Source organism: Gallinula chloropus, assembly GCF_964237585.1.
Source record: "Gallinula chloropus genome assembly, chromosome: 21".
Classification (NCBI taxonomy): Eukaryota; Metazoa; Chordata; class Aves; order Gruiformes; family Rallidae; genus Gallinula; species Gallinula chloropus.
The window spans coordinates 2282754-2305913 of record NC_140106.1 but is presented as its reverse complement, the minus strand read 5'-3'; the positions used below and the strand labels follow the sequence as shown (position 1 = coordinate 2305913).

General features: G+C 38.4%; 1 protein-coding gene and 2 pseudogenes across 3 annotated transcripts in view; 2 read left to right on the top strand and 1 right to left on the bottom strand.

Annotated features, from left to right (window-relative positions):
* The window catches only part of LOC311199737 (tubulin polyglutamylase TTLL13-like), a 336991-nt pseudogene that overhangs the window by 185541 nt on the left and 128290 nt on the right, over window positions 1-23160 (bottom strand). The gene's annotated exons all lie outside the window — the stretch shown is intronic.
* LOC311199707 (tubulin polyglutamylase TTLL13-like) overlaps window positions 1-23160 on the top strand; it is a 146942-nt pseudogene that overhangs the window by 63143 nt on the left and 60639 nt on the right. The window lies entirely within an intron of this gene.
* The window catches only part of LOC311199708 (DNA mismatch repair protein Msh3-like), a gene marked incomplete at its 5' end in the record, with an annotated part of 84314 nt that overhangs the window by 37426 nt on the left and 23728 nt on the right, over window positions 1-23160 (top strand). The window contains 7 exons of the mRNA XM_084273845.1: window positions 5461-5648; window positions 7682-7850; window positions 11169-11233; window positions 12485-12601; window positions 14267-14374; window positions 17877-17991; window positions 21297-21454. Coding sequence (XP_084129971.1) covers window positions 5461-5648; window positions 7682-7850; window positions 11169-11233; window positions 12485-12601; window positions 14267-14374; window positions 17877-17991; window positions 21297-21454 — 920 coding nt within the window. The remainder of the gene's footprint in view (window positions 1-5460; window positions 5649-7681; window positions 7851-11168; window positions 11234-12484; window positions 12602-14266; window positions 14375-17876; window positions 17992-21296; window positions 21455-23160) is intronic.

The window sequence follows — 23160 nt, the reverse complement described above, 5'->3', positions numbered from 1 at the left end:
TTTGACCCTCCATAACTTCCCATTACCCCAAACCACCAAGAAATATTGCTGATCTGCCTCCAGGTATGAGCAACCTGGTATTAGAACAGCATTCTTTGTAGTGGGAATTAGATATTAACCTTGGAGGTTGTATTGCTAGTGGTGGGTTTGCTCCAGCCTGGAAGAGAACTAGGGAATGGTTAAGGAGACAAGCAATGTTGCTGTTGCTATGGAGAGTGGAATTAATATATGAGGACTGGTTGTTCTCAGTTCCTGCAGCTCCAGTACCTGACATCTTTCAAGGCAGAAACACTGTCAACAGCAGAATGGCCTCACCCTTCTCTATGGCAAGAGAAGTATGGCTGGAGATTAATTGTTTGAAGACTTCTTGGTAGCATTCGGAAGTTGACTTCAGCAGTAAACTGAGAGGCAGCAGTGCCTGGAGTTGGTGCAGATTTAGATCTTGCTGGAAGACACTGTCTCAATGCCTTCTGTAACTATTTTAGCCATGTCCTGTAGCCCTTGGAGAGAGCCACGGAGTAAAGGAAAAAACTTTAGGCCACATACATTTCCTTTTGTGATCTACACCTCAGGACTGTAGGAAATACAAATGGCAGGACACTACTTTTTTTGTCTCAAAGTGATGACTGCATAGTCTTGCCTTGGAGTGCACAGAGCTGTCAGAGACCTGTGCTTGAGTAGGTCTAAAAACCAACACAGAGAACACGTGCCATGGGTACTTGTAAAAATGTTTCCTGCAGGGCCATTCTGATGTTATTTGCTGTTTTCATGCCTGGTTTCATGCAGTGTGTTTCAGAAGATCAATATTTATACAGGCTTGATCCATAAATGTTTGTTTTATTTGTACCCTCTGCTCAGTAAACATTCTTTTTTTGACTAAAACTCAGTCACCAAAGTGGACAGGAATCATCACAACAAATGGTCACTGAATGTACGGAGCACATTAAAGTGCAGCTGTTCCACTGAACTCCTACACAAGGAGTGAGGTCAATAATCAAACCTTACTAGGGTGTGTGGTAAGATGTCATTCCACTTTGCTCTTCTCCTGACTTCGAGGAGCTCGCTCTCATTTGGAGTTCCTCACAAGCTGCCATTCAACTCTGAATCAGTCTCTAAAACTTCTGCTGCCCACTTACCAGGCTGCTCGCCTGTGCAGAATAAAGCAGGCGGTTGCTACAAGGGGAGTATTTGCTGCTTGGCTGCCTGCAGCCTCTGTGTGGGATTTGCCTTCAGTTTTCCAGTGAATACTCCACTACTTCACCGTCAGACTCCTCTGAGGAGAAGGGTGCTGCCCAGCTCAGTTGTTAAGTACTTAAAGTCTTTCACCTGAGCTAGTGAAATGGAATGGTGCTGAACACGTGCCTTTCCCTGGAAGGTATGTTTGATACTTCCTTGAAGACTGTGATTTTCAGAAGATTCAGAGAAAAATGTTGTATTTCAGGTTTTTCTTTTCACCTTATGAAGTCACTATCTGTGATATATGCTCAGGAAATTACTTGCTGTTTGTATAGAACATTTAAAATAAATTATCCTCATAGCATAATACATTACAGACTCAGCTAGAGCATATCTTAATTTATTTTTACATTTTTTTCTTCTGTCATAGCACTATGCACCTCTTTTATACACTGCTTTTAAAGATTTTGCATCGCAGGTATTTTGAGACTTGCAATACTAAATAGGGTTTTGAGCAAAGTGCTCCCCATTAGGCTAATTAATATAAACAGTGCCATAACAAGGGGACATTGTAATCTTAAAATTAAATACCTAATTTTTCCTAAACCAAAAAAAAAAGTTCACTATAATGAAAACATAAAGGTAGTTATTACCATTTGAAAGGAGTGATAAATGTACGCTGAATTTCAACTCCTGTTAGCTTGGCTTTTTTTATTTGAAGTGCTTTTAACATGGTCAGTGGCTGTCAGCTGTGTGGCTCCATTTTAGATCTGCTGGGAAAAATAAATTTCACCCTTGCAAACGAAGCTGAGTTGTGTTCAGTGCTGCTGAAAGGGCGTCGTCACACCTGGCGTAGAGCTGTGCATCTTTCCCTGCATTCTTCTCGGCAGCAGCCATACTATTTTCAGTGCTGCTTGACAAACTGCTGGTTGGAACTATTGTTTGACATCACTGTCAACTCTGAGGTTATTTTTTTCTACAGTGCCAGAAAAGCTGCAGCTATCATTGACAGCATTTCAAAATTAGACTTCAAAAATAGCATTGAATAAGCTTGTGAGAATCTTCCCTGAATGCAAAGCTGTTAATCCTGCTTTATGTAAACCATTTTTACTGTATTTTAAAAGCTTCTAATTTATAACACAGTTATGTGTCTTTTATAAGGTTACTTAGGATTTAAATGGAATCAGTCCCACTTAATGGGGCCCAGCTTTTTGGAGTTATTTTTATGTGTCTGTTCCAAGTTATCGGTTTGCTTAGTAAATCATTTCTTCAGTGGAGCCATTAAATTTTAGATGCGAAGTCCTGCAGTGCTACCAAAATGAAGCCAGGGGAAACAGTAATACTCTGAATAAGCACAAAATAGGGATGTTTACTCTCTTTCTTGGGAGTGTTGTGTTTAACAAAGTTGTTTGCAGTAAAGCATGTTGAATTTCCCACCTGTAGATTGTATCCCACAGTAGCATCGATTTTTTTAACTCATTAGGTGACTGTTGTGGTGTGTAGACTATCAGAGTTGCTGTGAGAAGCTTCAGCATATTCATTAAGCATCCTTCAAGACATCTCATGATTACTTTCAGGGTTGTTTACAGTATCTTTTATACACAACCAAGTTTGTGTGTGTGTGTTTTTTCCCTCCACAGATTCTTTTATAGGTGACACTATAAAAACCTGGCTTCCTCCTGTTATTGAAGCCTCACCTTTACCAGCCTCACCACCCTGGTGGAAGAACTCCTCAGACAGGTGTTCTTGCATATTTGTAACCCACCCTCCTATAGGTAGTGTAGTAATTAAATAACTATTGGAATTCTTTTTTAAAAAGAATAATGTAAAGAAAAGCCCAAAAAATGCCACCTGTTAAACTGATATGTTTCTTAAAGTCCATATTTGCTTGTTCTTCTTTTCTGGACATTGTTCTCCTGTGAATCACTTGATGCTCCAGGGACCTGCTTCACAGTTTTGTGTAGCAAGGCTTCAGCCTTTACTTCTTTGAGTAATTTTGTAGTCAAAGGAAGTCTTCCAGAATTTTGTCCTTTATGTGCATCAGGGTTGATGATGATGATGCAGTCACTCATACTGCACTTTATTTTGACGTTGAGTGCAAGACTGGATTTATCACCTGTTTAGTCTTTCAGACCTTTCCTTTGTGCTTTGACTTCAGATGCCATTGAGAGATTTACTGTTTTATTATTTTATTTTATTTTGTTAGAGCTTTTACAAGATAGAATAAGTAAATTCCAGATTATCAGAAAGATGTTGATAAATTGCAGCAAGTGCAGGGGACTGCCAAAGTTTTCATGTGGCTGAATAATGGACTGTTCATGAGGATAGATCAGAAGGTTATTGTGTGGTTAAATTGATGATTAAAAGATGTCAGAAGGTTTAGAGATATCTGAAGAGTATTAAGAGCAAAGAGGGAGTTGAGTTAGTGTAATACAGGAGAGTATTAATTTAATGGATGGGAAGTTGAGGCTATTGGATAAAACTTTTACATGGCAATACTTACTGCTTTATGGATTAGTTTCTGAAAGGAAATGGTAATCATGTAATTCGTTGGAATATAAGGACCTGGAATATAAGGGGCCTCTCCGCGGGCTGCAGGGGGGGTCTCAGCCTTTTCCATGGGCTGTGGGGGGACACCAGCTCCACCATGGGTTTCTCCAGGGGCTGCAGGGGCATCTTTCTCTCTGGCACCTGGTGCACCTCCTCTTCACTTCTCACCAGCCTTGGTGTCTGCACAGTTTCTTACACCTTCTCACCCCCTTCTCTGGGGGCAAAAAGCAGCTGCTTGTGGGTTTTTTCTCCCAATGTGGTTCCCAGAGGCACTGTGACCATCGCTGATGGCCTCAGCCTTGGTCAGCAATGACTCTGACCATCAGCTGGCTGCTGTTTGCTCTGTGGGGCCTGCAGAGAGCTTCTGGCTACTTCTTGCAGAAGCCACCCCTGCAGCTCCCCTTCTCCACCAGAACCCAGCCACGCAAAACCAAAACACTTTACTTCCTCTGATGAGGAATGTAAACATGGCTTTTCAGTAGTGTCAGTTGATTGATGGGAGAAGTTCAGAAAACTGAAGAAGGAATGTTCCTATGGATCAGTAAAATGTGAAAAAATGCTGGCATAACTATTTATGGACAACTTTTTTCAAACCTCAAATGGAATTGTCTTGGAGTGACACTGAATTTAGCAGGGTTTGAAGGCATTAAGTGTCTCTGAGTTCCGTTTAGTATGCAAATGTTGTGTAGCACAAAACCAAACGTGCTATCAGGTGGAGCATGACTTCCACAGGTAACTTAAGAGTTGAATAGGACATCTGCATGGAGGGGATTCCGAGCGTGGCAGGAAGTGCAACGTTCTGTTAAAGTTGTTAACTGCTTGCAAAGTCCTGCCTAATGCTTGGAAATGAACTGAAGGTAGCAAACTGGTGAGTTTGAAGAGTGTCTGGAATCTAACAGCAAAATATTTGAGCCACATCAGAAGTCATGTTAATGTTTAAAAAAGGAGTTTCACTGTTTATGGTGAGAAGCTGCTTTATGGGAACCAATATGCTCCTGCTCTGTGGATATCATGAAGCAAGCTCTGAAAGTGCTGTGTGGTATTGGCTGAAATCTGGAAGATTCCTCTTCTGTGGTACCTGGCTAACTGTCTGACATAGGTAGAACAATCTCTTTCTACCTATTGAGGAGAGGATGAAAGGCAAAGTCCAGGTTAGTGTGTTCTTATTACATAGACCTAGGAGTGACCTGACAGAGGCTGAAACTGGCAATAGCTACAAGCACTTTAAGCAATGACTGCTGGTTTTCTCTTTCTGTGGGTTTTTTTTTCTTTTATTTTCTGTGTTCTTATTCCAAGACTCTGCCTCTTAGTGCCTGACCTTGTCTTTCCAAACCCCCTCTTGCCAAAACAGCAGCCTGGGGATTCAGATAACAGCACATACATGCAGAAATCCATATGGAGAAGTTGTGGTACTCATAAAGTTTCTCAGCCTGCGTTTTTGATTCTTGCACATAATTAGTCCATTTTTCAGCTATTTGTGTACTGCATATGTGCTACAGACCACCATCCAGCAAAAAGTGTAATGTACATCAGCTCTCAACTGTTTGTTGACAACAATGGTTAAAACAATTAGTATGCTTTATTAACCTTTTGAATGTGATGATTATGCAACTGTGTTACAGTTAATTCATTTAAACTGTATTTTATGTCATTTTCTGAAAGCAAAAAAACCCCAACTATGTAGGATTAAATGAAAATACACTGTAATGGTTTACATATTGCCTTCTTTCTCAGTGCTCAACCCAAGAGTTTTTCTTGATACTCAGCACCCTGTCCCGTCTGGATTTGGAAATTCAAGCTCTTGTTCCAGTCATACATTCTCAAGTGAAAACTCCACTATTACAAAATGTGCTTTTGGAAATCCCAGAACTTCTCTCCCCAGTAAAACATTATTTAAAGATCCTTAATGAAGAAGCAGCCAAGTAAGTAGAGAAAATAGATTAGTCTTCTGTGCCTTGTGGGCTTGCTGACTACATGTATTCAGTTATGTGAATTACACATCTTATTTTAATATACCCTAGGTTTATATTTTTGATTTTATATATGTACAGGTTGCTTATAGTTAAGCAGAGATTGTGCTTTTCTACAGCTCATACCCTTCCCCTAAACCAGGCAAGCAAATATTTTGCCTAGTGGATATCTGCCTCAGGTTGAAGAGTTTTTTAGTTTCTTGGCTCTTTGGGGGAATGAATTTATAGCAAAATGTGTTTTGCTCATGTTAAATTGTTTAACAATTTATGAAATACTTTGTTTTTAAGCTATTCCTTTTGAAGTGAGACTTGACCTTTAGCAAAGTGGCTGCTTTGCAGTCAGGAATGTGGCTTCTACTATTGTTTGTGAAAATTTTTCAAAGCTTTGCATGTCCCACCATCCTTCTTAAAAATACATTTATATGCTCACTAACAACAGAGAATATGCAGTTGACAGCTACATGCATGCTTGCACGTGCATGTGTATATTGCATTGTGTTAGTTGTATAGTGCAGGTAAATCCTGTAATAGTTTTCAAAAGTGGCCCTTTGCTCCAGGGAGGAGTTTGAGATTAAGGGTTAAGGGGAGTTTGAGATGTTGGGTTTTATGTTGGGGTTTTTAAACTGTCAGTTTTTGAATTTTTGGTGTACATCACATAGTGACAGTCTTCACAATCAGCTGCTGGCTACTACCGATCATTTTATCCTTTCCATTCCCATGGAAACAAGTCTAATTAGCACAAAATCATTTCTAAAAATTAGTACTGTATTTACAAATGGCATCTTTACTGTCACTTATATAATAATCCTGTGTAATGCAAAATCAAAGTCCAGCTTTGCGTTACCTGTATGGTCACTGGCTCCATCTGTAGTTTCATTCTCAAGCAAAAGGGGTATTGATATAAGTAGAAAATGAGACTTTCTATTATTTTTGTGTTTTAGTACTTTCAGTTTGCTAACTATTTGTTCTCCAAATATTAGATTTCAAGGTAATTATCTAATTAAATGGTACAGTTTTGTATTTGCTCTAAAGTACAAATGTATACTTCAGTTCATTTAGGCCTGTTTGTACTACTTTTTGTTGTTTGCCTGATAGTTATTAGGACAACTTAAATTTTTGTTACTTTTGATGACAACAATATTTTTAATAGTTTGTTCGGCTTCCAGTTTTAAATATTTGAATGATGTTATTTCAGGTTTCAATCCTGAGCTGAGATATTGCAGCCAAAACTATTTTGTCATTTTCTGACATTAAGACTAGAAAAGAGCAGATTTTTTGCATGTATTAAAAACTGCTCTGGTTAATCATTTCTTTAGAAAAGAAGCAAGGTACTCTGAAAAACTCCTGGTGACATTCTGCTTTGATGAGAACTTTATAGGATGTTTTTTTCTTTGTAATCCTCATTAAAATCTGTCCAAATTTGGACAAATTCTAAATATGCAAAAAAATCTGTGTTCCTGTTATGCAGAAATTATCTAGAGCTTCACTTTTGATCATGGTAAAAGGGGTTGTCTGTACTTGGGATCCTCCATGTTGGGACAACAGTTGTATTCTGAAATTCTGGATTGAGCCAGAAGGGAATGATCTGTCTTGTGATTCCTTTTCTTGCTTTACTTGACTAAGGGAAAACAAGCATAAAGCCGCAGGATGCACACTGAGAGATGACAGAAATCCAAGTCAGCAGGGTTTGGCATAGAAGGGCAAATATAATGTAGACGAGTAGAAAGCAATAGCAATAGATGGGTTTTTTACTACAATGGGGAAAGGACTATCAGTGTTTAAATGCCTTTGTGTTTATATACTGTGCATAGCAGCTTTTGGTAAATGTGCTGTACTATGAACAAATAACAGAAAAAACTTACTGAGAGAGGAATGAAGCTAGTATTAAGTGAGAATAACAAATAAAAATATGGACACAGCCAGTAGAATTGGGGAGTGTGTCTTTTGGTTTTACCATTACTATATCTTTTGCTCCTTATGGATAGGACTGGAGATAAAACCCAATTGTTCAAGGACCTTACGGACTTCCCTGTCATCAGAAAGAAAAAAGAGGAGATCTCGGATGTGCTTTCTAAAATCCAGTTGCATCTGGTAGACATTCGTAAACAGATCAAGAATCCTTCTGCCGAGTATGTTACAGTTTCTGGTCAAGAGGTAATATGGTGTCTATTATGGATGGCTGTTCCCTTGCTTGTCTAGAAAATAGCTTAAAAGCTAGGCTTAACTAGAACTCTCTTCATTTAGTATGGTACTTGATCAGGTCATTTGCCTATATTTGCACAACTTCAAAAAACAGGTTTTTGACAGTGTCACTTTATTTAAGTCAATTTCTTTGGTGATTTAAATAATAAAACCACATTACTGCAGTCAAATTTGTTTCAGTAATGCTTTGCTTTTTTGTGTATTGAATTGAAAGTATCAGTGAGATACCACTGTTCAGCATTGCGCTGGAACTGAGAGTGGGAGACCTGGGGAAAACTCCACAGAAAGTTGGGAAAAGAAATTAGCTTGGCAACTGAATGAGGGTTGAGAGTAAAAGAGATGAATCAGTGAGGACAGTGTGGTATGAAGCTGGAAGCAGATCACCGTCCCACTGAGGACCTGGGACGCTGAGAAAGACCCAAGAGATGCAGCAGGGAGCAAATAGACAATGCTGAGAGGGGATGGGAGAAGGGATGAGTTAGAGTATCACTTGATAAAGACCTTGGGTGGATATTTCTTTTGCTACTGAGGTTCAGAAGAACAAACATGTGGCAGGAGAGTTGGGGAGGATGTCAGCTAAGATGCTAAGTCCAAGAGGAAATGTGGAAGAGTGCATTTTGGTATTGCATGAGGAAGGAAAGAGCCAGGATTTGAAGGATTTCTCTGAAATACTGGCTTAAGAGTTGGATGATGACATGTGTGTGAAAGAGGGAAGAGTTGATGAAAGAGGAGAGTATCAAGAAAGTAGCCAGGTCTGAACTGGGGAGTTTCAGAAACCACCAGTTAACTATGCCTGTTTTAGAGGGGCCCCTTGTAGCAGCAGACAGCTCAGAAACCATTGCAGGCAAAGAGCTCTATCTTGGGAAATTCATTAATGGAGCTGCACAAGTTAAAGCTATCTGTCATTTAATTACATCTGGTATGAGTGTATTGCAGACATCAAAAGACACAAAAGAGGAAGGGTTAGAGAAGAGGGTCAGTGAGGAAAGGGAATTGAAGGGGAGGAGCAAAGCATAGACACGAGTCTGAGTTAAGCTCAGCCTTCCTCAGAACTTGTGCTGTTGTAGCACTCTAGCACTCTGATAGATGTTGTGTTCAAGCACTTCTTTGCAACAGGACTGGTCAGAAGTAGGTTTATGGTTTGCTGGTTCTGGAAGAAAAAGAAGCTGCCAGGAAATCTGTTCTCTTTATCTTCCCACTCTGAACACATTCAGAGAACAGACGTTCTGTCAGGGAGGCACTCAGATTCTTTGCTCCTGCATGTGTGCCCTCCAAACACACTATTATGAATGCAGTCAGCCCACAGTTTATTAACTTAAATTTGTGAAGATCCACTTGACATACACCTTTTCAAAAATATGAGGTTACATCCATATCTGTCTTATCTTTCATTTCCAGACCTCTAATGTAACTAATAGCATCACTAAACAGGACAGAAAGCTGTCCAGATAGTGATAGCATTGCTATTCTTTTCAGGCAGGATTTAGAGAGAAATTGCTACATTTGGGAAAAGTTTGCTTCCTGATAAGCAGTGCTTCAGGCCCAGTTTATTTAATACTGCACATATTTATATAATAGGCCTAAGAATTAAAGGGTAAAAAAGGAAATGTTTTTGTTGTTTTGAAGAAGATTGCAACCTCTCTACTTATTTCTTGCTAGCCACACAAACACACCAGGCAATTGAACTGGCTGTGTAACTGTTCTGAGTTCAGTTAGTCGTCTAGCATAGACACAAATATGGGCTTGTTTTCTGACTACTCTTCATGAACACGGCTTGCTTAATTGTTTTGAGCTAAAATTCAAGAAAAAAATGCAATACTAGCACATCAGCAACACTACTAGTAGCAGCAGCAGTTGATTCATTTTCAAATCTTTGTCTCGTGTATTATGCAACTTCAGGGTTTCAGAGGTACCGATTATTTTCAAGGTGTTTTAGGTAAATTAAGAACTAGTGTAGTCTGTCCATTCTGGAGTGTGCTCATGTTAGGGTTATTCTTGTTTGTAGTCTAAGGTGATTGCTGGGTATTCTGGTGAGGTGTGGAAGGTTTTATCTAAATCATACTAACTGTAATGTAAGAGCTTTGTCAGATGAGTCTTGGGCATTTCTGTAAAGGTGATCAGATACTGGGCTAATCTAATCTCTGCTGGAAATTAATTTTCCATCTGTGTTTTTTATTCTTTGACGTCTAGAACCTCAGGCTGGTGTTATAAAAATAACTGACATGAATTGTATAAAATACTGCAGGAAAGACGTAATGTAAATTTCACTGTACTAAGCTTCTTGCCATTACTGCTGGTTTCCTCTGTTCTTTCCATTTCTGAACTCCAATTGATCCAAACGTGAAGGAAGGTACTGTACATGCAGTGCTAGCATTTGAGGTTTTGAGCTCTTGTCTGTGAAATACTGTAGGTAAATATGGCTCAATAGGAATCACTGATCCCTGGGCAGGAAAACACATCTTACTCGTAAGGCTGAGGGACTTGGGACTCTTTAGCCTAGGTGAGACTGAGGGAGGATCTTACCAGTCCTTTTAAATACTTGTAGGCTGGGTGTCAGGAGAACAGGGTCAGTCTTTTGACAGTGATGCCCTGCAACAGGACAGAGGCAATGGGTACAAAGTGAAATATAGGAAGTTCCAGCTAAACATGAGGAGGAACTTCTTTACTGTGGGGGTGGCAGAGCTCAGGGCCAGGGCTGCCTAGAGAGGTTGTGGAGTCTCCATCTCTGGAGACATTCAAAACCTGCCTGGACTGTGTCCTGTGCAACCTGCTCAAGGTGACCCTGCTCTGGCAGGGGGGTTGGACTAGATGATCTTCAAAGGCCCCTTCCAACCCCGATCATTATGTGATTCTGTGAAACAGCCTGAGTACAGCTTGTGTATAGTGTAGAGTCTGTGTAAATGCTGAATTCTCTGCGAGGCCCAGTCAGGATCAGGTAAGTCTTAACTAGCTTTAGTCTGGGTTTGGCTTGGTAAGAGGGAGGTGAGCAGAACATTTTAGTAGATGGAGGAGCAAAAGGGCAAAGATGAGGCAGGAACATGGCAGAGCAAAAGAACAGCTCAGGGTAGAAGTTGCTCTGTTGGCAGCAAATGTACGTGATTACCCTCATTTTTAGGGAAGAAAGAACATTAGCTTCTGGTCTGCTCAGTCTCTTCAGGATGAGTATGGGTTTCGTCTGATGCTTGCAGATTTCTTGATTTCATTATGGTTATGCTTCTGTAGTCTTCTTAACTTCCCATGATGTGTAATACTATATTTCTGTTTGTTTAGTTTATGATAGAAGTCAAGAATTCCAATAAATCATCCATTCCATCTGACTGGGTTATGGTTAGTAGGTATGTAAAATGTCTTTAAAGTTTGCTGTATTTTAATATATAAGGAAAAAAATATAGTATGGGCCATTTTGGTTTTACAGTTAATTAGATACACATTGTCACAGCTCCATGTGTGTTTGTGGTTTGGGGTTTCTTTAAACTAAAAGCAACCAATGAAAATGGTTACATTGATTTATTGCCATAGCAAGTTTTGCTTAAAACCAAACAAGACCAAGCTGAAAAACCGGAACTTTTAAAAGTGTTTATTTTTAAATAGTACTTAATGTTTCAAAGCAGATGTATTGGCATGAAAATTACTGTTTTGATTCAGTTGTGCCTGTAGATTGTAGATATACATTTTTCATAAAATTTTAGTTGTTCTTACTTTATTCAGAAAGGTAAAAGTAGCTGTGCAAAATATCTCAGTATCTAAGACTTAGTGTATTAAAAATGTTTTAATTTTATTTGTTCATACAAACAAGCTTTGCTTGCTTTGTTACTTAGTGTTGTGTAAGCATGATTTTAGATAGTTTAGGTACTTTTTCCAGTACATGAAACAGAGGTGAACTGGAAGATCATTTATTATTTAAACAGGTAGAATACCTTATGTTATGATGTGTACACAGAGCCATGTCTCATCAGAAGTAGGCATAATAAAGGTGAACTCTGAAGCGATGTTCTATTCACTTATGCAAGAATTCGATATTGAAGTGCACAGAGTAGACAGAATTAAGGCGATGAAGGAAAAATACAGCTATTCTGGATATTGTAAAAGAATGCCTGGGAATGCCAACATGAGTCCTTAATGGAAATACATAAATAAAGAGCAAGTGCCTTAAATGGAAACTAGTATCCATGCAATACAGTCTGTATTTACTAAGTTTATTCCAGGTTTATTGTGAAGTTTCAGCTTTAAAGTAGAAATTTTTTTGTTGGAGGTTGTTGTATATGCAGCCAGTCAAAGAAAAATCATCTTTGTGAAGCCTGTTGCTGAAGAGAATTTTGTGAGATATATAAGCTTCAGTGATACATAATACATTGTGAAAAATGCAGCCTTCAGAATGGGCAGCAGTACAGTAGCCAATCACTTTATTCACAGTGAAGATCACTGGTATCAATAGAGTTTGGTACCACAATAAAAGAACTGGCTTTTTTACCGTGCATTTTCAAGGCTCAGAGTGAGTTAGAAAACTAGTCCAATTTTGCATGTAGATGGTGTAACTGATTGCTTAGTAACCTTGATTTCCTATTTGGCTTCTCTCTGTTTTCCAGCACAAAAGCTGTCAGCCGTTTCCACTCGCCGTTTGTTATAGAAAATTACAAACATCTGAATCAGCTCCGGGAGCAGCTAGTCCTTGACTGCAACGCTGAATGGCTAAACTTTTTAGAGTGAGTTGACAAAATAGACTCATTTTTTATTATTTTATTTATTGCTGTAAGAACAGAAGAAGAAAGAGTTTTATCTTAACAAAAAAAAAACAACCAAAGGAAAAAACGCAGTTGATAACTCAGTTATGCTGCCCATGGTAAAATACTGTTCTTCAACATAAAGCATTTGAAAGCGAGACCTTTACACACTAAGTCCTGAAGGCAGCAGTGATGTCTCTAGATTTTAAAATTCTGATGACAGCACACTATTAAATATATACAGTGGCTCTCAAAATTTGAAAATTGAGTGAAACTGAATCTAGTACAGTGTAACTGAGATGAGAATAGAATTTATTATACAACAATTGCAGTGTTACAGTTTTTCAGTTAGGAATGTTCAGGGTGTTTGAGCAGTTGCTTGTGTGAGTGTGATTCTCCCTACCCCTGTATGGAAAGCGGCCTGGTGAGCACTTCTGCTAGCTCCTTCAGCACCCTGGGCTGGATCCCATCTGGCCCCATAGACCTGTGTATGTTAAGTTTAAAATATATTTCTCAAACTTCTGAACACCTTTAATTTTCAGGTGTCAGGTTATAAATCACTGCTTTACTTCCAGGAATTACTAGCACACTGAAATTATCCCTCAATTCTTGCAATAATAATTAACTCACTTGTGCTTTTTTCCATACCACAAAAACTTCCTTCTGAAATTGCCTCACTGGATGTAACTGATGCCAAGTTTTGCCTCTTGGTAGGAACCCAGAGGTTCTGTAAACTTTATTAGAAACTGAAATTCCAATTCACTCTTCCAGATGTATTGCCTTTGCAATACCATAAAAATAGTTACATTATTTTTTTTTGTTACTATATTAGCCATATAAGTTTTAGTAGACCTTTCTTTACTTAGATCTGCTGCTTTTCATGTTCACTTTGATGATTTCAATAGTGTCATATGATAGCAGCGTACAGCAAGGAAAGATGTGTAGAGAGTGATCTTCCCCAGCCCTCCATTTATTTATTTATTCATTTTTGCTCCCTTACTTGCTTTATATTCCCCAATTGTATCTTTGAGGCTAGGAGTGGAGAGAAATAAATTCTACAGTACTAAAAGAATGAACTCTGCTTTCTCCTGGTAATGTTATTGTTGTACTAGGGGCATCGGTACCATAAATGGAAGGTGAATTCTTGAATTTTCTATTGTACTTACCATATTTTATTGATATTGTAGACAAATCCTGTATTCAGGCACTTCAGGGTTTGAGGGTTTTTTTTATTGTTTGGAGGGGGGGTTATTTGACTGTAACTTACATCTGAAGTGAATTGGCAGTTGCGATTCAGCTGCCACTGTGATAAACAGTGGCATTTTCAGAGACCTTATTTAGGCAGCAGGGATCAACTGTGGACCCTTTATATGCTATTAAATGAGTTTCATTTTGCCGCCTTTTTGTGCTTAAAAATAATGCCCTGTTACAAGGGAAGCACGAAGTCTGCTGTGAGCAAGATTGTGTCCTCATACTGTAAGTTAATACACTGCTGGGAGATTTGAATTCAGAGTAATTTAGAGACTGTAGAGAGCTCTGTGAGAAGCATGCACGAGGTGTATTTTGACAGTACATTCCTATCTGTATGAAATGATTTTTTTTTTTCCTCTTTTCTTCCTCCTGTTATTTTCCCCTGTTTTGGTGTAGCCATTTCAGTGAACATTATCACCCCGTGTCTAAAGCACTTGGTCACCTAGCAACTATCGACTGTCTGTTCTCATTGGCTCAGGTGGCTAAACAAGGAGACTACTGCAGGTAATAAATGTTTAATTTTTATGTAAGATTTTATAGGGAATTATGAGAGAGCTTTTTAAATAAATTTGATTTTAATATGTGTACCGTGATAAAATGCATTATTGAAATTGTTTGCAGTAGTTTCGACTTAATCTGATTTTGCAAAGCGGCACTTCTGGGCTTAATTCAAGTCTGTAAACATTGCGGTTTAAATTTGACATCTCATGTTTGTCTGGTTTTCAAACTGTGTGTGGTTGGTAGATGATATCTCACAAACATAAATAGATGTTGGACTTTGCATGGAAATTTTTTTCCTCCTATTTCTTTTCTCCTCATCAAAGTCTGACTTTCTAGTGTATAATACCTAAGATTTTAAGGTGTATGAGGTATGTTTCAAAGATGTATTTCAGGTAAATAATAGGTAATTAGAGCCAGCTTCCAGAGCAGGGATGGTGCCTTACCTAGGAATGTGTGTTAAATCTGATGAGCTGTGCCCTTCCCTCTGTGCAAGACCCACACGTGCACACCAGGCACCACAGCCTGCTGCATTCTGCCATGAGGAAGCATGAACCCTTAAGGCTTTCTGCCTCAGACATTGGTCCAGAGCTGGCTCCTGAGTGTGTACAATCTGCAACTTGGGTCTTCCTCCCCCTCACAAACCCACATCCCTTGCACCTACACAGAGATAGTCAGTCTTATTGGTGTGTTTTCTTCTATATCACGAGGTCTGTGTCCCCAGAGAGACTCGACGCTCGCTGAACCACTGCTTCAGCTTGCTGAGTGCTGTCCTAGAGATTGGCATTTACTGTTTCTGAGGCTTACTGTGAACACCCTTGTGAGGGCTATCTGTTTCCAGTCCTCAGCCATTCCTTCTTCCATACAGTCCACATACTCTTTTTTTGAAAAGTGCTGTGTGGTTTTTAAATGTCATTGTGGGGCTACATTGCAAGTAATTGGGCAATTGCTTATGTATAACCATATGAATTGGTAACATTTGTGACCCGTGGAAATAACAGCAAATCATGTATTAAATGTGTGTGGATAAAGGGAAATCCACTTAGATATCCTTCTGCATTTATACAGCATTAAAGACAGTATTGATGACTTCTGGATTCTTGATCATGCCTGCTGCTAATCAAAATCTCTTTAAAAGTAATTGCTCGTTTATTTCTGTATACTGAGATGAGAAAACAAACTGAAATTTTATTAATTCACTGTGCAGTGTTTAAATAATTCACTGAATTTTAAAGAGTGGCTTAGAGCTTATAAACTGGCAGGAAGGAGACTTCTCAGTGAAACTTCAGCTGCAGGGAAGGTGTCAATAATTAATTTTGGAGGACTACTGAAGGAAAGACGGGACATCCATATTAACCAACTCGAGTATTTCGGGAGAATGTTTTTTTGATTGAGGATTGTTTCATATCATCCTACCTGAGGCAGGTAAACAAGTTGTGAGGTTGGGAGCACTGGTGCTCCACATGGTTGTTGGAGAGTAGTAAGCATATCTTGGAGTTTCAACCTGTCTCTGGAACCCTGCTTTGGGAGACTCAACCCTGACATGGACAATGTAAGGCATTGGGCTCCCAGGACACAAAGTTAGATGCCTAACTGGTGTAGGTAGCCCAGAGATCATCATCTGAAGTTTGAGTATCCATTCTGCAAGCAGTGAGTTTGTTTAAGGAGCACCATTGAAAAGATGCATGAATAAAGGACGTTATACATTCCAGAGCAATTTCCACCCCCGTCCCCCAGTTCTCTCTTACTGCATGACATGTGATTGTCTAACTGGGACAGGGAAGAACTTTTAAATGACTGTGGCTGAGGGCCTGCCTCTGCAAGCCCCATTGTGTGAAACCAGAATAGGCAGAGTCAGCAAGGCTCATGGCATCTGAAACTCACATCATATTTCACAGTTACGTGTATGGAGGCTTGAGCAGTTAGGATAAAGACAATTATGCCCAAAGTAGAGGGCAGAATTATAAAATGGCAAATGGATCATTCAGCTGTTATGCCTCTCTTCTGAATGCAAAGTGGAGAAATCCAGAAGGAAGTGCTTCTAGGGATGTTCTCCCTTTTAGGACTATCATATTACAGCTCCAAACAGCTTACCAGTTCATCAGATGGAGGGTGACATTTCCTTTCTTTATCCCAAAGGCCTAAGACTCTGTCCATATTGGTTTAATCTCAGCTATTCAACTGCTGGAAATATCTTCGTGCTAAAAAGAAACCAACCCACACCATTCTTAACTTGCACCTCTTTCTCCAGTGCATTGTGCTCCTAATATGTCATTTATTTTATCTCCATGTTCTTTTCAAATTGCATCATCATTCTTCCACTCAGGAAAAATCACGCTCCTCGCGTCTTTTCTTCCCTCCCCTCTAAAGTCCATCCAAAGTGTTAGTTAATTTCCAGTAAAAAAAATATGTGTCTTTATTCCAGTATTACTCTTTTACTCAGCTGTCGTCACTTTCCTAAATTACTGCTCTTATTTCAGAGTGATTATACTTCTTGTGTAACAAAATGTTGCTGAGACATGACACCACATTTACCTCTCCATTGAATGCTGCACTTCAGTTTGCAATGAAAAAGTAAATTTAAGTTGCAAGAGAACAAAAGGAAATCACAGTCATAATTTAGTGGAACATGCTTCTTTTGCATTTTTCTCTCTGTGAAGAGCACACAGCTCTTGGAGGTAGAACTTTGTTGATGTGAAGGTGTATAACGTGGAATTACACATGTATGACTAGACACATAGATAAATTTGTAGCTAAGGTGGAAGCATTAAAGGCAAAACTTTTTACATGGTTTGGAGATGAGAGAAGAAAGTAAGTAGTATTGATCTGGTTTGCATACTAATCTCTGAAAAGGTACTGTCATTTCAGTATGTCAACTTAAATAGTAAGTTCTTTCTATAGACTGTTATGGTTTGATGACTCATATGTTTGGGAGTTGCTGTCACGTTATGAGAGCTGCTAATGTTTATAGGAGAGTTACAGCTCTGTCATACTGTACTCTTTGATTTATATCATTTAATGTGTTATCAGTCATAATATACAAAGTTGGACAATTATTTTTCCACTCCCCACACTAGTTAGGGTTTAATGCAGTAGCAGGTTGGACTAGTTCAGCAAGATCATTCTGAGAGTATGAAATGTGTCTGCAAAAGGTGGCACTTGCAGAAGCCACTGTAGTGGTGGGAAGAAAGCAGTCCCCTCCAGTTTGCGTATTTTTGCTACTGCTTGTTCATTTTGTAGTTCCTAGTATTCCTTTAGAATACAACTAAACAAACAAAAACATTCCCTAGGTAGTGGAAAAATGAAGAATTCTAAAATTTTGTTACCCAATCTGCTAATACTTTTTTATCACTGAATGAAACCAGGGAAGTCCTTAGAAATATTTGACAGCATTAATTAATTTTTGTCATTTCTATTTTTTTCCTACCCTTCTTCAGGCTTTAGCTGCAGTACTTCTAAGTAATCAGTTACAATGAATGTTGAAATTAATGTCTCTTCCTTTCTGCAGACCAACTGTGCAAGATAATCGTCGAGAAATAATTATAAAAAATGGGAGGCACCCTGTGATTGATGTGCTACTGGGAGAACAGGATCAGTATGTTCCAAATACCACTAACCTTTCAGTAAGTACTGAGAAATGGTTTGAGCTTCAGCATCATCCAAGGGGGGGAATTTGGCATCTGCATCCTGGCCACGAAGTTAAAATAAATAATTTAATCATACAGCTTTCTGCTTGGTTACATTTCAGAGAGATATGGCTAGATGTGATCACATCTGTTGTGTCCTTTTTCTGCTATCTAGCAGCCAGACACTCTCTTTACAACGTTGTTCGCTTTTCACGGCATTAAGAAAGATCACAGGATCACAGGGTTGCAAAAGACCTTTGAAGATCATCAAGTCCAACCAATCCCTTCCTAAGCTAAAACAGATGATCTCAAAACTAGGAAAATAAAAGTTTAAAGTGGCTCTTTTTGAAAAACAAATTAATAATTCCAGGGGTTTTACCAGTGTTATCAGAAGAAGTCTACATTTTGTCATAACTTTATGTGAGATTAGTGGAACTTTTTAATGTTCAAATGCACAACAAATGTTTCCATGTCTTACAGGCTCACTTTCCAAGACAGTTCTAAGATAGCTCAGATCATTTTTGGTGGTATTACTTTACTATGTGTTTTCCTTTCTTTCTTGAGGTATTGATTTCATGCAGCCTTTTTTAATCTGACAGAGCAGATTTGGAGCTCTGACTCTTGACTGTGTAGTGGCAAGTCCATTCTTTGTAGATTGCACACTGGTTGGAAGAAGCCTTTCATATTAACATATGCTAAAGATCCCCCATGCTTAGCATGCAGGCAGTGTGTTGCCCCTAAGTCTCCTTCTGGCTGTTGTTTTCTGCAATAGAGAGTGATGTTGAGAAGTAGTAAGACTCTTGCTTGTTATTGTTGCCAAGTCGTCAAAGAAAGTGGGTAGGTTATTTCCTGACATTTTCTATGCAACATTACCTAAATTGCATGACCTACATTACCTAAAATTGCTATAAATACACAATTACCACAGGTAGGAAGTATTGTCATATTTTACTTCACTTAATCTGTTTCTGATAAACATCTTTTATTTTGTTTCCTCCTTTTTTTTCATCAAAACCTAAATTTGTTTTTTTAAGTGGCATGCCCTTTTGGCGTTTTTTATTAAATATTTACCTTTCTGAACCTTTTTTTAAATACTGTGTTTCTGTTCTTAATACAAAAAATGCACTGAACTGTGTATACGTAACTGCTTTTTCATACAGTTGATATATAAAAGGTATGTCAGTGTGGAGCATGGGCTGTGATAAATACCATTCAAATGTGTATGTATTTCTCTGGAGATATTTTTAAACCATGTTATATACTGAACAATGATACAGATATTGTGCAATACATCAGGGAATGTTTTCAAAATTATTTGTCAACTCCAAACAAACGACAGATGGCATTTACAGAAAACTCATCATTTCATTCAGTAATCATCATGCACTTTCCCCTGTTAGCCCCATTCTTATGTTGGCTTTCTAAATACTGAATATTACAAAATCAACTGATCGTGGTGGAATCGTTTTTGCCTCTACTGTTAGAGTTCTGTCTTTTTTGAGAGAGGTAGGTGGGAACCCAGTTTATTAAAACGTGTCTGGTTTTAAGCTGATGTATTTGAATCAACAGTAAAATGCAATTGCTGTCATGTTTTCAGCTGAAATGTTGTCAAATAACTAACTTTAGGAAAAGCTTTCTTGCAGTGCCCTGAAATAAACATCTTATTTTTCAGTTCTCCCTCTCTCATCCAAATATTCATGGAAATTCTAACTTCATCCATAAATTCCACTAAGATGTTAGCTTATGGTTCTGTGCAATTATAAGGGCAGATGGGCTCTCTGGTCTGATGTTACAGCATATGTTCTTTCTGAAAGCTGGCTTTGCAAGCCAGCCACCAGTGTCAGAACATGGCTTGAGGGACCCCAGAGGGATACCAAACACATGGAAGAAATTTGTGGGTTCTAACAGATTAACTCATCCTGGATTTAAGTATCTGTAATTCTGTTGTGTTGAGCCAAATGGTGGTCCTGATGAAGTTTCAGTTGCTGTATTGAAACTACACCTCAGAGACTAGAATGTTGTGAGTTTTGTTCTCATGTAGTCATATGCATGTTATTACTTCCATTCTTTATTCCTGATAATGACATTTTTTGGGTCTTGACTTTATTGTGACTTCCTTATGGACAGGGTTTTTTTTTTTTTTCCAGCAAAAGCTAAACAGTTTTCTGCATTGACCTAAGACTGATTCCATCCATCTTTTCTATGATGTGGATTATGACATGTGACATATAAATCTTATTTGCCTCCCTCTTAACAAAATGAAATCCCTGTAAAGATAATCATGTTTATTCCTCAGAGATATGTTGTTGTCATCACAGTGCCTGGTCAGTTCCAACTTCCCTAAGTAGTGTGTCTAATGTTCATTATGCTTGTCCTGTCTGACATGCCCTGCCTGTGGAGCAGTGAAATATGCTGACTTTTGGTTAGTTCATCAGTTGTTGGATTTCATTGTATGTATGTAGTAGAAAGTAAAAACTCTAGTTATTCAACATCCTTGCATAATCTAATTTCCTAGTTTTGATGCAGGCTGTGATAAGGCTTTATAGACTCATTGATGAGTTTTAATTTTGTATTAGCAACTGTCTTCCACCAGAAGATGACAGTTTTATTCTGGAGCCATAGACCTACAGCAGTACTGTAGGGACTTTTACAGCTGAGACAAGCTCTTGCATCTGATTCATTTTTCTGTAAGATTTCAGTGGTTGGATGCACCAGTCAATCAGAGATTGGATACAATCTGCTCACAATATCTGTGTTGCAGTCAAGTATTGCCAAACTCAAAAATGTCTTGATTTCTTCTTGTAGCCCTTCTGTTTGAATGTGTGTGTGTTGTACCAAGGCAAGCAGTTATGAAGGGGTCTAGGTCTGATCTTTGGCTGCCAGATTTCCCCCCCATTTGGCAATGAGAACTCCTTAACTGGAGCAGAATCCAAATTAGGACAGCACTGGCTGTGCTGAAAGCTGGTGAAGTTCCCCCTTCAAATGAAATTGTACAGATGCTTCATGGATTCTCTTGGTTCCTTGATGGACCAAGAAGGTTCTCCTCACTTTGTTTTGCTCAAGAGTAATGAAAGATGATAGTGATGCTCCTCTCTTATGAGCCTGGAGAGGACTTAGGAAGATTTTTGATACGTGGCATCATAAACTCTTGAAAACTGAATGCTGTGAAGGAAGCTTTTTCAACTACAGACTGTGTCCTGAGGGCTTGTCCTTTATCCCTGTAGGCACATACACTCAGCAGCCTTTCTTAGAACAGCACCATGTGCAGGACAATATGTTTCACCAATGTTTTATGTTTCCAGGGAGATGGTGAAAGGGTCATGATAATAACTGGACCCAACATGGGAGGAAAGAGTTCATATATAAAGCAAGTTGCATTGATCACAGTCATGGCACAGATTGGTTCTTATGTTCCCGCAGAGGAGTCGACGATTGGTATTGTGGATGGTATTTTTACCAGGTAATCTTTCAAACTTTGCTGTATGTTTATGAAAATGTTACTGTGGTGGGGCATGTGTGTGCACATCAAAGTATAATTTAATGTTTCACTTAGAGCTTTAGAATTTATATTTGATGTTTCCCTTTTTCATGTTAAATACGTGCATTGGTTGTTGGGTTTTGGTTCTGATTTCCTGCTAAGCTATGGTACTTGTTTTGGAGTCTTTGAATCTCTAAAGGATAAAAATGTTAATGTGTCTCTCTTGATTAAGATGCAGGTATTGAACATCATGTGTCTGAATGGACACCTCAGCCAAATTTATTCTGCCAGGTGATAGCCAAATGATGTTTCCCCTAAAATGAATACTGTCACCTCTAAAAATCAGATCGGTTTCTGCAGGGCAGCACAGTTGTACATACAGTATTTGACACTGAGAATTTTGGGGTTTTGTCCTTTCTGTACTATCAGTCTTGAACACACTTCAGGTATTTTAAAAAAATTAATAATGGCAGTTCATTTCACTTAACATGTCTCATTTTCAGGACAGTGCTGAGTAATTTTTGAAGTCAAAACTTCCCTATTTTACTGTCTAATGTTTGCCAAGGATCATCCAGCTGGTTTTCCCCCCTTTTTTTTAGACTGTTTTTGTAATCAGCAGAAGTTCTGTGTTACTGGTGGTACTGGAGATGGAAACTTATTTGTGGTTTTAAGTTTCACAACAATTATATATCTGTAGTAGGATTATTTTTTCTGAAATTCTAGTTCTGTGATGGCAGAGTGCATTTCTTAATTTTACAAGGAATCTAAATACTGGTCATTTGGGATTGCTTCATCATATAATGATGATATGTTCTTAGGCCTCACTGTGTCATGACAAAAATGAATGCAGTTGTGCTTTGATGCACTTTGGTGCTAAGCAGGTGAATAAATTAGAAAACAATTTCTGTTATCTTTATAAAATTAATTGGAGCTGAAAATTCAAAATGGTTACCTTTTTCCCTGTCCTGCGTTGAAAGTAATTGACTGGTTGATTGGATGAGCTTTTCTCAAGGGAATATAGGACACACAAGATCTGAATTACTTTACAGAAAAAAATTACAACATTATTAACAATTTGAACATTATTTTTGTTTTCCTTTGTAAGTGAACAGAGTACTTATCTTGTGTTCACACTGACAATTTCTAACCATACTTGCAAAAGTCTGTTACTCTTAAGCTTAATCTCCCCTTTTCTCTATTTTTATTTGGCTGTAATTGCTTATTTTTGCAGAAAAATTTAGAAATGTGACAGAGTCACTGGGCATGCCATTTCATTTTGTACCTTCTAGAAAGAGAATAAATTGGTTCTTATCCTCTACAGTACCTTGAAATTTATGTATCTGAGTTCCACCTGTTCTGCACTGCATTTCTCTGATTCTACTTGGCTTTTCTCTACATTATTGATATTGTTCAGATCTGTTCTGATAATGTAGTGTGGTTGAAGATAGAATTTATTCTTTCAGGTTTCAAGCCAAGCAGACACAGAGCATGTTACTTACTGACTGAGGTTTCAGACCATTAATTTGGAGCCCAGACAAATTCTAACACAGGGGATTGATTGATTTATTTTTTTCCCTTGTCTAAATTAGCTTTGGAAGCTCAGCTAGATATGCCATTCTTCATTTAATGTGAAATGTGTCAAACACCTGATGAATATAGTAAAGAATTACTTAAAATCTTGTCATTGT